The sequence below is a fragment of the Paramisgurnus dabryanus genome, chromosome 4 (genome assembly GCF_030506205.2).
Source record: "Paramisgurnus dabryanus chromosome 4, PD_genome_1.1, whole genome shotgun sequence".
NCBI lineage: Eukaryota > Metazoa > Chordata > Actinopteri > Cypriniformes > Cobitidae > Paramisgurnus > Paramisgurnus dabryanus.
Genome location: NC_133340.1, coordinates 13651690 through 13666844, shown reverse-complemented (window position 1 = coordinate 13666844; position 15155 = coordinate 13651690). Strand labels below are relative to the sequence as shown.

The 15155-nt window shown below is 36.0% G+C and overlaps 2 protein-coding genes across 7 annotated transcripts; one reads left to right on the top strand and one right to left on the bottom strand.

Annotated features, from left to right (window-relative positions):
- Nucleotides 1–573: 573 nt before the first annotated feature.
- spcs3 (signal peptidase complex subunit 3) lies at nucleotides 574–4070 on the bottom strand. Its single transcript, XM_073814547.1, has 5 exons — nucleotides 3793–4070; nucleotides 3366–3439; nucleotides 3187–3263; nucleotides 2933–3048; nucleotides 574–781 (listed from the first exon to the last, which is right to left on the bottom strand). The coding sequence occupies exons 1-5, from the start codon at nucleotides 3933–3935 to the stop codon at nucleotides 649–651; spliced, it is 543 nt and encodes a 180-aa protein (XP_073670648.1). The 5' UTR covers nucleotides 3936–4070; the 3' UTR covers nucleotides 574–648.
- A 530-nt stretch (nucleotides 4071–4600) lies between these two features.
- asb5b (ankyrin repeat and SOCS box containing 5b) lies at nucleotides 4601–15155 on the top strand. Of its 6 annotated transcripts, none has more exons than XM_065295683.2 (8): nucleotides 4659–4867; nucleotides 8203–8257; nucleotides 10355–10434; nucleotides 10588–10695; nucleotides 13380–13530; nucleotides 13672–13806; nucleotides 14012–14203; nucleotides 14499–15155. In XM_065295683.2, exons 1-8 carry the CDS (start codon nucleotides 4796–4798, stop codon nucleotides 14624–14626), a joined length of 921 nt encoding a protein of 306 aa, XP_065151755.2. In that variant the 5' UTR covers nucleotides 4659–4795; the 3' UTR covers nucleotides 14627–15155. The 6 variants fall into 6 exon arrangements, 5 of the variants coding, with proteins under 5 accessions (XP_065151753.2, XP_065151755.2, XP_065151754.2 ...); XM_065295682.2 differs by having other exon boundaries at nucleotides 4659–4906; XM_065295685.2 differs by lacking the exon at nucleotides 4659–4867 and adding an exon at nucleotides 6021–6132.

Below are 15155 nucleotides of genomic sequence, written 5' to 3'. Positions count from 1 at the left end.
ATCTAAAACATTCTGGGAGCAGGGACCAGAGGACTTGAGCTAAGAAACACTTCACTGAGTCACTTGTTTATACTCTTCCCTGGGCTACCTACTTGCTGGCAACCTGATTCACACACCTGCTTATCATTTTCAGATAAACCCAAGTACCTTGATGAATTCGGCCAGGTGTTTTTTGGATACAGCTGAAGCTGAACTCTGCAGGCTCTACAGGAGTAGAAATAAAAGTGTCTAAACTTAAAAAACTGCTTTTTATTTAGATAATAAAGTTATGTTAAATTCAGCTATGAAGGGCCACAGTATTACACTTGTTTTTTTTTTATTGTCAACAACTTTCCAACAAACATACCTCAATTGAAATTCACATTTTGAATTTATAAAAACAAGAAATTTACAATAAAATTTTATTATAATCAGACATGAATTCTCTCACTGTCCAAAACAGTTTTACACTGAAACAGTTATGGGGTAATCATGTCTTTAACTTAATTTGAAAAAAAAAGTAACAGCATATGATTCTGACTTCCAAAATATTAGTTTGGTGAAAATAATTCAGTAAGAATTTACTCCTTTAAACAATTTTCCAGCTTTTATTAAAACCCATACACAACACAACATTTACAAACATGGTTTGGGATGAACTTGAACAGTTCAGTAGGTCTTTGCGGTTTCATATGAGTCAGGGAAGGGGATAGACTTGTGTCCTGATCCCATGACCAGTGGCAAGATTCCGGCATTTGGCACCACATTCCATGAGAGAGACAGAGTGATGTTCTTATTTGCCCTGCATTATAGAAAAATACAAGTAAAGTAAAATCAAATACACGCATATATCAATATCTGTACTACTCTGTATGTTAAATATTATTAAAAGTATGGATGGTGCATAGGACATTTGTTTGTTCTCTGGAAAAATTGTAGTACATGAACCGCAGAAAGAAAAGTCAAAGAAAAGATACAAGAATGTGATCTCAATGGCTCTAAATCTTGGGTCAACACTTGAGGAGCTCAGATGCAAAGTCGCTAAATTCCGCCTCCTCCAAAATGAGAATGTTATTTAAGAAATTGTTCACCCAAAAATGAAAATTCTCTCAACATTTACTCACTCTCATATTATTACAAACCTGAATAAATTTTTGGTTCTGATGAACACAAAGATATTTTGAGAAATGTTTGTAACCAAACCGTTCATGGACCCCATTTACTTCCATAGTATTCTTTTATCCTACCATGGAAGTGAATGGGGTAGGAAATGGGGGGGCGAACGTAAATGATGATAGAATTTTAATTTTTGGGTGAACTATCCCTTTAACCAAATGCTATCAACCTGGCACAAATGATACGTTCATCAAAAACGTTCGATTCTAATCCCAGCCTCAAGCCATTCAGAAATACCGCTTTGTTGGCAGAATCTGATAAATGCCATAACGATTTATCAGAAAAGTCCTCTAAGTGTACGGAAGAAGAATTGAATGAACAAAGGCATGCGTGCGTACCTTGAGGGGCAAGAGCTTCTTACCAGGTAAAAAAAAGTTTAAATATATTAGGATATTAACTTTATTTAGAAAAGAGATTAAAGAGTGACTGCAGATTTTTTAATTGTGGAGGCAGTTCACATTTGCGATGCTAATGCGTTATTTTCAATGTAGACACGAGACAAAAGTGCTCAAATAGAGTGACGCGGTTGAATTGCTCAAGTGGTGCAAAGATATTGTCACTTGGCACTGCAGCGAGTTTGAAATATTTAAACTTTTCAAAATTCCGCATCCGCACCGCAGGACATGTGACAAGAACCACCCAATCAGCTTCACTCTTTAAGATGTAACAATATGGTATCATGTAAACATTGGATTATTCCGTATTAACTCAAAATGAAGGAAAAGCTGATCGGAGCTGTACAGGGCTATTATTTTGACACAAATAGAAGAAACAAAAGAGCGCTCAAATAGGAGACACATTACTGAATCCATGCAGAGCGTGGCTTTATGTTGCTTAGCAACGGCAGCCTCTACCCAAGCGCAACCGCCCAAACACATTGGAAACAAGGAGTAAAGCCACATGTGTTTTCGTATTTTCAGCGTAGTTTTAGACGTGAAATGTGAAACGCCTCTTTTGAGAGTTTTGCAGCTGAAGACAATCAAATTTGTTAAATACCAATTAAATATTGAAGTGACTTTTGTGGAAATAAGGCATTTACATTACTGACTAATTACCTTTTATTGCCACCAAAGTGAAATTACTGAACCTAAACATAAGAGCCAGATTGAAAAATGCTCATTTACAAGAAAACATGTCAGATGCACTTAAAGGGTTTTGCATCTGAACTCCTCACTTTTTCAGTAAACCTGGCTGCAACCTTGAATTTGATATGTATATTGTGAAAAAAAAAACTGGGTGCCAAGTACTTTTTTCTCTATCATTACCAATGAAAGGTTTCACTACATTTAGGCCCAATTCCGTTTCTACCCCTTACCCCTACATTTTCCCCTACGCCGGCATTTAGCGCATTCACGTGAAGGGCTAGGGATGTCCCAATTGTCTTTTAGTTGGAGGGGTAGAGTCAAATAGCCCTTCAAATGAAGATTTTTCACAATAATGTTCCAACATGGCTGCTCATGCGAGTATAATTCAAGTCTTTTTTCACATTAATACTTTTTAATGATAATAGGGCTGGGCGTTATGACGGTACATTCTGTTACCGTGGAAAAAATGTCAGATGTAACAGATTTTTTCTATTCTGCGCAATGTAAATAAGGACATAGGACGTATGATGTCATATGACAGTGTTGTAGTGGTGTCCCATTTCTTAGAGGAATATTTTTAATGCTTCCCCTTTTCACTATGTTTCAATGGTCATGGGGAAGTGCAATTTAACACCTGAAACGCGGTTGGTGTAAACGCAGCATTACTGTGTAATCTGAATGAAGGTGCTCACCTTAGACCGTTCCCGTCATCAAAAAAGAAGTATTTGGATTTAATATCCCTCAGGTTTAGTTTGGTATTGTCACCTCTCAATACAATTCTGTCCCATAGCACCACCTGGTTCAGTGCCTAACAGAAAACAAAGCGCAAAACACAAACAGATGACACAATAAAATGTACAATACAACATTCAAACACAAAGATTTTCTTTTAATAAAACAGCTGAAACACAGTATTTAGTGTTTAGACTGAATGATCAATACTTACATTGCTTTTTGTTGTATATTCAGCAGACAGGTAAAGAAAAAGCTCCTTGACATTCCAGTCAAATATTGGTTGAAGATGTAATACAGAGATTAAGGAAAAAAAATTAAATGATGGTTAAACTGAATGTTTTTGTTTGTTTGTTTGTTTAGTACAGCAGTGATCTGTTATGTAAAGGATATCAGCAGTAACATCAAATGTTACAAAGCCCAAGTCACTCCTCTCTCGTGGTCCTGTGAAGTCATCCACATTTTTACTAGGATGAAAGAGAAAGCACAATAATTAATTTACTTTACCATTACCAGAAATTGCAAAACAATGCTCCAAGTCACTTGCATACATGTGCGACAAACAATCATGACAAGCAATGCATATATAAAAATAAATATTTACCGCGCATACACGTCATAAAAATAAACCACATAATATTTCGCGCTTTTGCATAGTTGACGTGCTGCACTGTTATTGGACATCAGCTCAGCATCTACAAGTCCCATATGTTCCAAAAAAAAAATAACTGATTCAAATGACCTGGGATGCTGTACTCTTTCCCAGAAACTTTTGTTGTGATCTTATCATTGCTTTTAGTCCACAGTGCAGTTTACTTACATCATTACTTTGGATACGTGTATATCCACCGGAACACTTCTGTCTTTGAACGCTGTGGTAATGAAGCATCCGAATGTGAGCGCTGCCATTACACTGAGCGAAAAGGCGAAGAGCGAGTTCGCCCTCGATAAAACTGTATTCATGATTCTGCCCGGTTATAATCACAATACATAAACTGTATTGCTATAAAAAAATGTAAGAAACGCTACCAAAGAGGTTTTGCTAAGCAGGAAGTGAGGCAATGCGAACTGACGAAACGGAAGCAAGACCTTCTTCCTGTTTCTTATGGAAAGGGGTTAAACTGCCACCCAGTGGTCAGGAAGTGATATTGCATAAACATTCAATCAGCATCAATGCAAGATGAGTTATTGACCCTTTTAAATGTAAATCACTTTATATTTTTATAATTTTATCTAGATTAAAAGTATGATACACCCTCTGGTGGGATAACAAGTACTGCTTTATAAAACAAAATGTAAGGTTCAATCTTAGGATGATGTACTTTATGTAACAGTGATAAAATAAAAAAGCTGTTTAAAAATGTTGAACAATAACCGTTTTTGTCTTATGACAATTTTGATGATCCACTTCACATGTTGACTAGTATAGAATACACACCAGTAATAATAAAAAAGGAAACAAAGCTGTCATAAGGTATCATGGGACAAACATCCCAACACTCCCCTCCAAAATGCCAAAACTCTTTGCTATGCCTCAGTCGAGTGGCCCATTTTCCACTAGCTTAAAGTACAACTGCATTCATGCCTACTCTGAGTCCAGCTGCCTTTGGGAATAATTATGGGCCGGCCTGGCATATGATCCCCATCAACACATCCCCAGATCCCATTCCAAAACATTCAGAGTTACTGAGCAGCAGCAATGACCGAGATTCTGGAGGAGCGGCCTTTCGGCTCGCACTATACCAATGTCTATCTCTCAATTTTTGTCCTCTTTTGCTTCAAACTCTTCGTCAAGATCAGCTTAAACATACTGACCCACTTCTATGCGGTTAAAGGAAACCGTAAGGAGGCGGCACGGATTGCAGCAGAGTTTTATGATTTTGGCCAAGGACACCGTAAGTAGTCTGTATCTGTGGGATATGACTATATATTGGGTGAGTTTTGCAATATTATGGTTATTATTTCTAGGTAAAATGTTGAAAACTACACTTGTTGTTGTGAGGTGACAGAGGACAATCCTATAGCATGGCCCAGTTTGTAACACAAACAAAACTGGGTCATAAAGTATTCTTATCTTACACTGAGTTAAGGAAGATTTTCCTCATAGCTGTATGTGTTTTTAATGGCAGATTATATTTGGATATAATGCAAGGTTTGCATGTGAGATAAACAGACTGCTTTAAAAATGTATAATTAAAAATGTTTGGGGCAAACACACTGCATATAGCCTACATCTCCCTTACATCAGAATATTCAATTTGCAAATCTTATTATGATTTTGTTTTTTTTATTTCATGTAAACTAAATCCTTTGACATACCTGAAAATATGTATAATATACAGAAAAACTAACAGCATAATAATAAGTGCAATTTTGGTTGTCAAACTAAGCTCAAGATGATGTAACAAAACAGTAATCAACCTTGTGTTAAAATAATACATTTAAAACACTACAAATATATCTAGTTTGGTTGGATCTTTGATGAACCCTGAATTTATTACTATCCACTTGCTTCGGAAAAACAGTAACACGGTTCTAATTTTAACCCGTGTTATAAATAGTCGGTGCTGGTTTTATTGGAGCGCTAGCGGAAATGCGGATACTATGGCGAAGGATTGGCTCATGAATATTATTTACGTTCTGTGACGTGCAGACAGCCAGCCAACAGATTTGCCAAAAACCGGACGTCAGTCTCTTCGCAAATGAACAGGTGTTTAAACTCATGCGGCGCTGCGCAGACCGATCGGCTTATGACGTAAAAATATCGCGTGATCTATGCTATAAGCTAGTTTTTCGAATCGCTCTCGCGGTATTTTGAAGACATAAGCCATTGGTCTGCGCTGCACGAAGTCCTAACAAATCCTACTATGGCGAATACATGAATATTCATAAGCAAATACTTCGCCATAGTTGGAATAATAATGTTTCCGTGCCGTCGGCTCATGATATCAACAACAACTAGTCGAGCAGCCAATCAGGGAGAAGCACTGGCTGTGCAAAGAGGACATACAGTAGGCTACTGTAGCTTATGCAAACATGCCCGAAGTTCCCTGTAGAGACCCCGAGTACTCAGATAATACTTCAAAGAAAAGAAAGCGAGAGGACATCGACTATTTTCCTATTCAAAAGAAATCCCGTTGGGGTATCTTGACTAGTCAAGGTGAGTTAGCAACGCGTATTGATTATTTTGTCTATATACTGCGCCCTGTTGTCACCTTGCAGTAATGCATTTTGCTTATGGGTTGGACGTTCTGTTTGAAATGACATACAAATTCAGTATTTATATGATTTACAATATTCAATAAAATTTCGTTTGAACTAAATAAATATTTTGTAATAGATATAATACAATTTTTGTCTAAATTATTAATAAATAAAATATATACATAACATTTAAAGCACTACTATGGAGTGTGCTATAGAGTGAAGTAGATATACGTTAAATGAAATTTAAGTGCACCCACACCTGCCAACATCATTGTCAGTGGAACTAATTTCAGTATAACATACAGTAGTGTACATAAGTCTGATCTGTACTTAAGGTATAGGTTTGGTTATCTTCCTGGCAACATTTGAACCCACTTAGCAAAGCAAAACAGGCGGATTTTACTAGATTTTGTTATGTTTTCAGGAAGCAGCATGCATGATATTTTCCCTCTTATGTGTAGTTGTTTTCTGAAAAGATTGAGGAAGTCAGTGACAGTATTTCAATGCACCGCAGACTAGTTAAATAAGACTATAGCATCCATTGTCTCTATAGAACCCAGCTGTAGTTTACAGAACAGGACCTAAATATTCATGAGCGCACTTGCTGTTGAAGTATTAACAACACTTGGCAGCCAATGCACAGTAGTGCCCATAAAGAAAAATCCTGGTTTATTTTTTTATGAACTGAGTAAACACAGTTTATTGTCATACTATTTACTCATTCATTTTTTAATGAGACAACTCTGAGATCACATTGAAAATTTAGGATTAAAATTTAATTTGAACCTGGACATACAAAAAGTTGAGAATTGTGATCAATTTAAATTAAGAAACAACCCAGATAAAGTCTCTTTTTTTGTTATTTCCTATTTTCTACATAAAATCACCCTACATAACATAAAAAACATTCTATAAAATTATAAGGTAAGGTAATTTCAAAGATTGAAATTAAAGTTAAATCAATTATTGAAATCAAACTTTGGTGCTCCTAATCTCATAATTAGATTATGAGACTTTAGCCTGGATTTCACAGACAGGGTCACAGATATGTATATTTTCTAGGTTTGAATTTAAACGAGTAGGTTTATTCATACTTTACCCAACTATGGATTGAAACAACCCAGCAATTTGTAGAGTTCATCTGTAGAGAAGCACATACAATCCTGTTTGAATCATTAACAAATCATGCTGGATTATCATAAATTATCTAGGAAAGCTCAGGCTTTTTTCTAACTCTTTCCTAGCCATTGACGATTTATCTTGTCAATTAAGAGAAAACATTTGCATTAAAATGTGTTCCTGATGAATTTTTATGTTAATCTGCATTACCGCGATAATCCGCATTTATCCAATTTATAAAAAAAAACAATTATCCAATTTATGTTTTGATATTCATTCTAAATCTGATCTCAATTATTTTAGCTTTTTGCTAAAAAAAATATTTTAAAGAAAAATACCCATAGTTAAGAGATTACAAGCAGAATAAAAATATAGATAGGATGAAACTTTTTTCCACTTTTGTTTGTGTTTGTTTGTTGTTTATTTGAAACCAGAGGGTCTGTTCTTTCATTTGATATATTTGTATGTTTTTGTATTTTTCAAATACATTTTTTCCTAGAAGGCATTTTGTAAAACTTGTGTGAAAATTACAAAAAATGCTGGTAGGCGACTTTTCAAAAAATGGCTGCCGTGGAATGAGTTAAACACGTTCTCACTGATTTAATGTTTCAATGCAACATGTCACATATATTGATATGCTAAAAGCATATTAAATACATAAATAAAAACATTTAGTAGTAAATTAGAAATATGCAAAATAGAAGCATTTTCAATAGTGGTCTCCGATGTTATGTCTACAGTACATGTAGTCTATAACATGAAGCATTATAGTGACTTAAGCACAGCTGTGACCTAAAGCTCCACATGTCAAGAATCTCAGCACTCAGCTAGGCTAAATCGAGAAAGAGGCTGCTTTTATGCTCTCCAGTAGTTCCCAAGATGACAGACGTCCTCTTATTTACAGGCTATGGCGTATAGGTATCAGTGGCTAGATGGGCCTTGGGGCGACGGAGACATGGGTACGTATAGAAAGGAAACTCCTGCTCTAAGGCCTCGTTCTGTCTGAGCAATGACAGTTGCAGGAGGCAGCTGTCATGTGATATTATGGCTAGACCCATGGGTGTTCCTGTAGCTCAATTGTGATTGGAACACAGAAGTTGTTGTGGGTTTGAATCCCATACACACTGATGATAAATGTTTACCTTTGAATGTACTGTAAAATGCTTTGGATTAGGTGTTGGCCAAATGCATGTGAAATGTCAAATATGGGTCTCGTTTAGGCACTCTGAATAGATGCATACAGTAGCTGCGCTAGGAACTGCTAGCATTTTGTATTAAAAGAAACCCTTGTCAGGACCCCAATACAGGATTAACCATGCCAATATTGTTTCTGTTCCTTGAGTCTCTCTATTTGAGGCAAAGTTATAGAGAATGGCAGTAGATGTGCGTTGATAGATGTGTTTTTGTCACTGTTGTTAGTCTGTGTTGATTTCTTTATAACGCATTTGCCATTGCTAGCAGGTGATGTCACATTTTAAAATAGCATAATGAAATCCTGCATGTCTGCAGCTGTGTATGATTAAAATGTATTTACTGCTTGACTAAGCTCAAAAATGCTTTAGAAATACAAGTCTTACTGACACACTGTATTATATTTTTTCAGTGAACCTGTTGTTAATTTTTTAACGTTGGCACTTCTGATGTGGTCTAAGCTGTTTTGGATAAGGAGCAGGAATCTGGCACAATCTGCATTATATACTGTAGTAGATTTAATATGGGATGCTGTTCTATTTAATTAAATATCAGGCAATTTTGCATTATATGAGCAATTCTGTAATGTTTAGGACAGTTAGTACTAGTATGCAAAAATGAATGCTGTGGAATTGAGGCTATTGTTGTCAGGATACAAATGGTAAAGGACGAAGGAGACGAGGGATATCCTAAATTATATAAATAAACAAAGTGAGCTTAGTTAGTTGATGAAGGTGATTGCTGACAGGTGAGGATTGTTGTAGATATGGAAACAGGTAAGGGTGCGTGAAGGAAGTTGAATGGGGAAAACATGCAGAATAATAGACTGTTATCATGACAATTGTGTACTGTAGAAAGATTGAGATTGGAATATAGAAATTGTACAGATAAGTGCAATTGACATAATGGTTTGAATAAAAATTTTTTTGTTTACGTTGCTAAACATTTTGGTTTGCTTTCTTTATAAGTAAATATTATTAATAAGGTAATGCCAATGCAATAGTTTTTTTCTGCCTAACAAAAATTGGTGGCTATTTTATTTATGAAATAAGTGACTATTGTTAAGGGGTACAAAATGGAATGTTTTATCAGGCTCTGCTAAGGGTGGCCAGTTCTTTAAAAATGTGGGCATGGCCTTGTAAATTAAAGCTATCTAGGTTTCCTCAGTTATGGGCAAAATCATAATCATGATTATTTGGGTAAAAATCATAATTATTTAATATGATTACTCAGTGATTTTGAAAACATGTATTTATTTATCCTTTTTATTAAGTAAGTGTTGCAATAGGCTACACGTGTCAAAGCAAAGTGCCTTACAAACACATTGGTCCAGCAGAATGCAATTTATATTTTAATCACACAATAAATGTTTTACCTTGTTTTTGTAATTGTTTTAATCAAAACATTTAAATTGAAAATTAAAAACAATTAATTGCACAGCCCTAGGGTTAACCTTGTGTCACATAACCAAAATACCTGAGAAGTATGGCCATTAATGTAGTTCTTATAAAAATTCAGTCATGTTTAATTGAATTGAATTGCACCAGCACATGAGAATCTATTACGTAAATGGCTCGACTGTCGAAATAGTCAACTATTACTCTGTTACAGAAAGCTGATCTCTAACAACAATGATTTGCACTCACAAGCTCTCATCTCAACAGCTGTCAATAGGCAGTGTTAAAACCACCTGCACACTCATCACTCTCACTTTAAAATGTGCTGGAAAATATTACACTAGATTGCGGTTGAGTGGATATATTTAAGGCTCCTGAATCACACTTGATTTACAAAACAATTCAATTTTAAATACAGCAAATAATGTGGTTAATGTAATATTTAATAATTCAACATGTTTTTCACAGGTTCATGGGCAGATCGTTCTCCGCTGCATGAAGCTGCGTGTCAGGGTCGACTGTTGGCACTTAAGACTCTTCTTTCACAGGTTTACACAAATAATACTTTCCCCTATTTAAATTGCTAACATTCTGTATTTAAAGTATTTAATAATAATGCTCTAATAAGTCTGATCACATAAATCACGTTTTATGGTGTTATCTATTTGTAAGTCACTTCGGTATTTTTTTCTTCTTACCAGGGTTACAATCCAAATATCATCACTATTGATCATGTGACTCCACTGCATGAAGCCTGTCTTGGAGATCATGTAGCGTGTGCCAGGGCCCTCATAGAGGCAGGTGCCAATGTGAGTTATTACCACACACAAATGTTATGCAAATTATTGTACTATTATTTTGAATATATTATTCATAGTTTATCATTACTCTCTAAAGATCTGGAAACAACACAACTACAGTTTTACAACTACGTTCTACCTCTCTTGTAGGACTCATTTGTCATGCTATTGGGTTAAATGTCTCCTTTTATACAGTATGTACAGAACACAAGACCAAACCGCAAACACAAGTCACAGGTTTGGAATAAGACAGAAAAATATATGACAGAGAACTGTGAGAACTGTGGTTATTAACATACCCACCATCTCAGGTTTGGGACTGCAAAAACTATCATTTATGTCCACACTTTAATGTACTGTAGTTGCCACTAACCCTAATGTATCTCAGTTCTGTAAACATATAAGTTTAAAAGCTCCCGTTCTTTCTGTGTTTTTGAAGCTTTGATTGTGTTTACAGTGCGCAATATAACATGTGTTCATGTTTCATGTGTAAAAAAACGTGGTATTTTTCACACAATTTACTTATCTCTATAGCGCTGTTTTCACTCTCCTCGAAACAGGCTGATGTCTTTCTTGTTCTATGAAGTCCCACCTTCAGAAAAACGTAACGATTTTTTATTTTTATTTTGTTGTCATGCATAATAGTATTTTTACTAGCAAACTACTGCTTTCGTGTTTTGTTTTTTATTGGGAGAGTGGGCATGAGAATAATATAATTATAAATAAATAAATATATATAGACAAGCAAAGGGAAAACGTCATTCGTCCAGATGAACTTATAGACCTTACTAATATAACTTTGGACAAATATTATCCTTCTACATCTATCTATCCATCTATCCATCTATTCGTCTATCTATCCATCCATCCATCCGTCTATCTATCTATCTATCTATCTATCTATCTATCTATCTATCTATCTATCTATCTATCTATCTATCTACTGTATCTATCTATCTATCTATACGTGCCATTCTTCCCAGACGCTATCTATACGTGCCATTCTTCCCGGACGCGTCCTGGCCAATGGCATACGCCATTCAGTTAAAAACATAAGACATGCAATCGTAGTTTCATTCTTATCTTAAAATGTAACTGTTGCTTTTCTGTAATAATAATAATAATAATCGTTTATGATGTATGCGGTTGACAAATATGACTTCCGGAAGACGCACCCGAAATCCTGGCTAGGACGCGTCCGGGAAGAATGGGACGTATGGTCTGCCATTTGCAACAATCGCTAGCCGTGTTTCGCTCGCCTGCCTCTGTGTTGTTTGCCGTAAAGTGATCCTGCTTCTCGCGATATCTAAGACTTTGCGAGACTGAAGGACACCGGGTCGGATACAGCGAACTTGCAAGTGGGATATTATTCCTACAGAGGTTAGGGGCGGGCGATAGAGTCTTCATTCGTCCTGTTATGAGTCATTTAATCATATACCGACTAATGAAGTTGATAACTTAAAAATGCTACCTAGTGTCCCTTTAGATCAGGAAGTAGAGGGTTGTAGTCCAAACTGGGCATTCGCTGTAGGCTTTGACAGGGGAATTCTGTTAAAGAAAATATATGCCTGGCAGTGAACTTTGTGCTTTATTTATTTAACTAAAGTTTGAAAAATGGGATCAGGAAAAACGTGACCTTTAAAAACGGTATGGAATTTAGCAGTGGTCAATTGCTTTAGGTTGGGGCATCCCAGCATTTCTCAAAGTGTGGGCCGGGCCCCACTGGTGGGGAATAGGAACGTTACAAGTGGGACGTGACAAATGGGAGGAAATTTTGACATTTTTGTGCCCATCTCGATTAATTCCTTTATTTATTGACCATACACTCAAAACACCACATTTAAATATAAGCCTAACTTAAAACAACATCAAACTGTGAAGAAAATGTCACACAGAACTATAGCCTACAAGAATGAATTAATGTCGGAATGTTAATTGAAGCGGAACAAAAACCTTAATGTGGAGAGGTGGTGTATAGGTGGTAGCCGGTATAAAAGTTAACAATGGATAAGTTTGTGACACAGAATGTGTCTTGTCAAAATAAGTGCCTGCTGCTGACATGTCTAAAAGGTTTATGATAAAAGACACGCTCCCGTTTGCCAGATACTCACATAATGCGTAGAGTTTACTGTTATGGGAGTGTCTTGCGTGTATCTTTTATCATTAACGGTTTTGACGCGTGTGCAGCAGGCACTTATTTTGACAAAACACGTGATGCACATGATTAACATGATGCAACAAAGACTTATTTTGAATGAGCGCCTCTCGGATGAGCAGTCACAAGCCGCCACTGGTTACATTAAACTAGTATCTGTCCAAAAAGGCTTGAGTGATGAAGAAAAACATATTTTTTTCTCATTCAGGCAACAATAAACTTTACACCTCTATGTGCTGAAATGCATTTGGCCTTATTTTATTACTTACTGTATGCTTTAACACTATTAGAAATGTATAAAAGAAAAGCCTATAATTTTTTAAAGGGACACTCCACTTTTTTTGAAAATATTCTCATTTTCCAGCTCCCCTAGAGTTAAACATTAGATTTTTACCATTTTGGTATCTATTCAGCCGATCTCCGGATCTGGCGGTACCACTTTCCGCATAGTTTTCTCATTCGTGATGCTAATTGGTTAATTTGATAGTTGTATCCTTCTGTGCAGATCATTCTGTTGACATGTTGTTATGTGTGGTAGGTGAATGCCACCACCATCGATGGTGTGACCCCACTGTTCAACGCCTGCACGGCAGGAAGTGTCACTTGCACAGAATTGCTGTTGGAACACGAAGCAAAACCACAGTCAGAAGTGTGCCAACCTTCACCCATTCATGAAGCCTCTAGTAAAGGTGAATGATTCTGCCATGAAATAATTTGTGTGGATTATTGTGGATATATGATTGAAATGATTTAGTGTAAGTATAGCAGAAATGTATTAACATATCAATGATATCTTTATTCTCAATGTAAGTGTTTTTTTTTTGTCTCAGGCAGGGCAGCATGTGTGGAGTCTCTTATCTCATGGGGCGCGGATGTAGATTATGACATTCCCCATCTAGGAACACCGCTCTACATTGCCTGTATTTCACAGGAACTTCAGTGTACACAGAAACTTCTGGATGGAGGTATGTTTGTAAGTGTACTGTGAAACATTTTTCTTTGGTCAGTTTAATCCTTCATATACTGTTAAAAATACAATTAATGTGTGTTATATAAGGTTAAAAGGAATTATATAAAACATTTTAAAGTAATCATATAAAATAAAGCAACCCATTTAAGACTCTGCAGGTTTGCAAGCACTATGGCCAACCATTTCAAAATGTTTTGTAGGTGCCAATGTTCAGAAAGGCCGTTTTTTGGACACACCGCTTCATGCAGCAGCACAAAAGGACTGTCCAGAAATCATTAAAGTGCTACTAGAGTTTGGCGCTAACATCAACGCTCGTAACGTGGAACTACAGAGGCCTGCGGAGACAGCGCCACCCGGCAGCATGGCAGAGGGCATACTTCTGCTTTATGAAGGTAATGCTCCTTTGAACGCATTATATTTTTAAGGACATTTCTCTTCATATAATTTGATTTAAACCTAAACTCATATGCTTTGACTGTTTAATACTGTTCCACAAATCGTCCTCACTTTACATTTACTTAATAAACTACTAAGTTGTTTAATAATGTTTGTTCTTTGGTAATGTGATGTCTATGACCACCACTGGTGCCCCATTAAAAACTCTGTTTATAACACCCCAAATTATCTTAATGTCTAACAAAGATGTGTTTGTGTGTACTGATGCTCATTCTTTTTCTACCTGGACAGCCACACCGAGGTCTTTGTGTCAGCTGTGTAGGCTGAGTATCCGGAATTACATGGGCCGATCCAGACTGCATCTGATCCCTCACCTCAAACTGCCTAATCTTATAAAAAGTTTTCTTCAGTATAGATAGACCTATACATAACCTACACAAAACTCTCTCACTTTTCTTATATAAAGTGCATTAGTATATGAATGGTCACCAAACCATGTTTGTGACCATGCACGGAAAACACAACTTGCCTTTTATTTAACTTCTGTTAACATGTTTTTGTTGTTAAAATACTTATATATTTTTGTGCAAGTTATATTTTGGTAAATACTATCTGGAGACAGTTATTTGTAACCTGTGCATTAACTTTAGCTGCATGTCTACTATGATACCAATTTATTACATGGTGGAATTGATATGGTTATGCCTTGATGTGGAATGTAAGCAATCATTTTAATCTTTAAAAATTAGTACGAAGTTACAGCAGTATGCAAAAAAATAAAGATGCTTTTATGGTTTTTACAGTAATCTCTTGAACCATTTACATCATAACACTATGATAAGGAAGTCCACTTCCAAGGTTGTCTAATACTTTTCCAATTAGTATTCTTTGCTAAAGCATGATACAAAACATAAAGATAAACAACAAATAAACTATTTCAAAATTGAA

What these genes read in the sequence shown, in the direction of transcription:
- spcs3 (XM_073814547.1), bottom strand. Translation starts at nt 3,935, where the DNA reads ATGAATACAGTTTTATCGAGGGCGAACTCGCTCTTCGCCTTTTCGCTC. An exon ending in AACATTTGATGTTACTGCTG is followed by an intron (nt 3,264 to 3,365) that starts ATATCCTTTACA and finishes TCTCTGTATTAC; the next exon opens with ATCTTCAACCAATATTTGAC. An exon ending in AATATACAACAAAAAGCAAT is followed by an intron (nt 3,049 to 3,186) that starts GTAAGTATTGAT and finishes GTTTTCTGTTAG; the next exon opens with GCACTGAACCAGGTGGTGCT.
- asb5b (XM_065295681.2), top strand. Translation starts at nt 4,672, where the DNA reads ATGACCGAGATTCTGGAGGAGCGGCCTTTCGGCTCGCACTATACCAAT. An exon ending in TCATGAAGCCTCTAGTAAAG is followed by an intron (nt 13,531 to 13,671) that starts GTGAATGATTCT and finishes TTTTTGTCTCAG; the next exon opens with GCAGGGCAGCATGTGTGGAG. An exon ending in CATACTTCTGCTTTATGAAG is followed by an intron (nt 14,204 to 14,498) that starts GTAATGCTCCTT and finishes CTACCTGGACAG; the next exon opens with CCACACCGAGGTCTTTGTGT.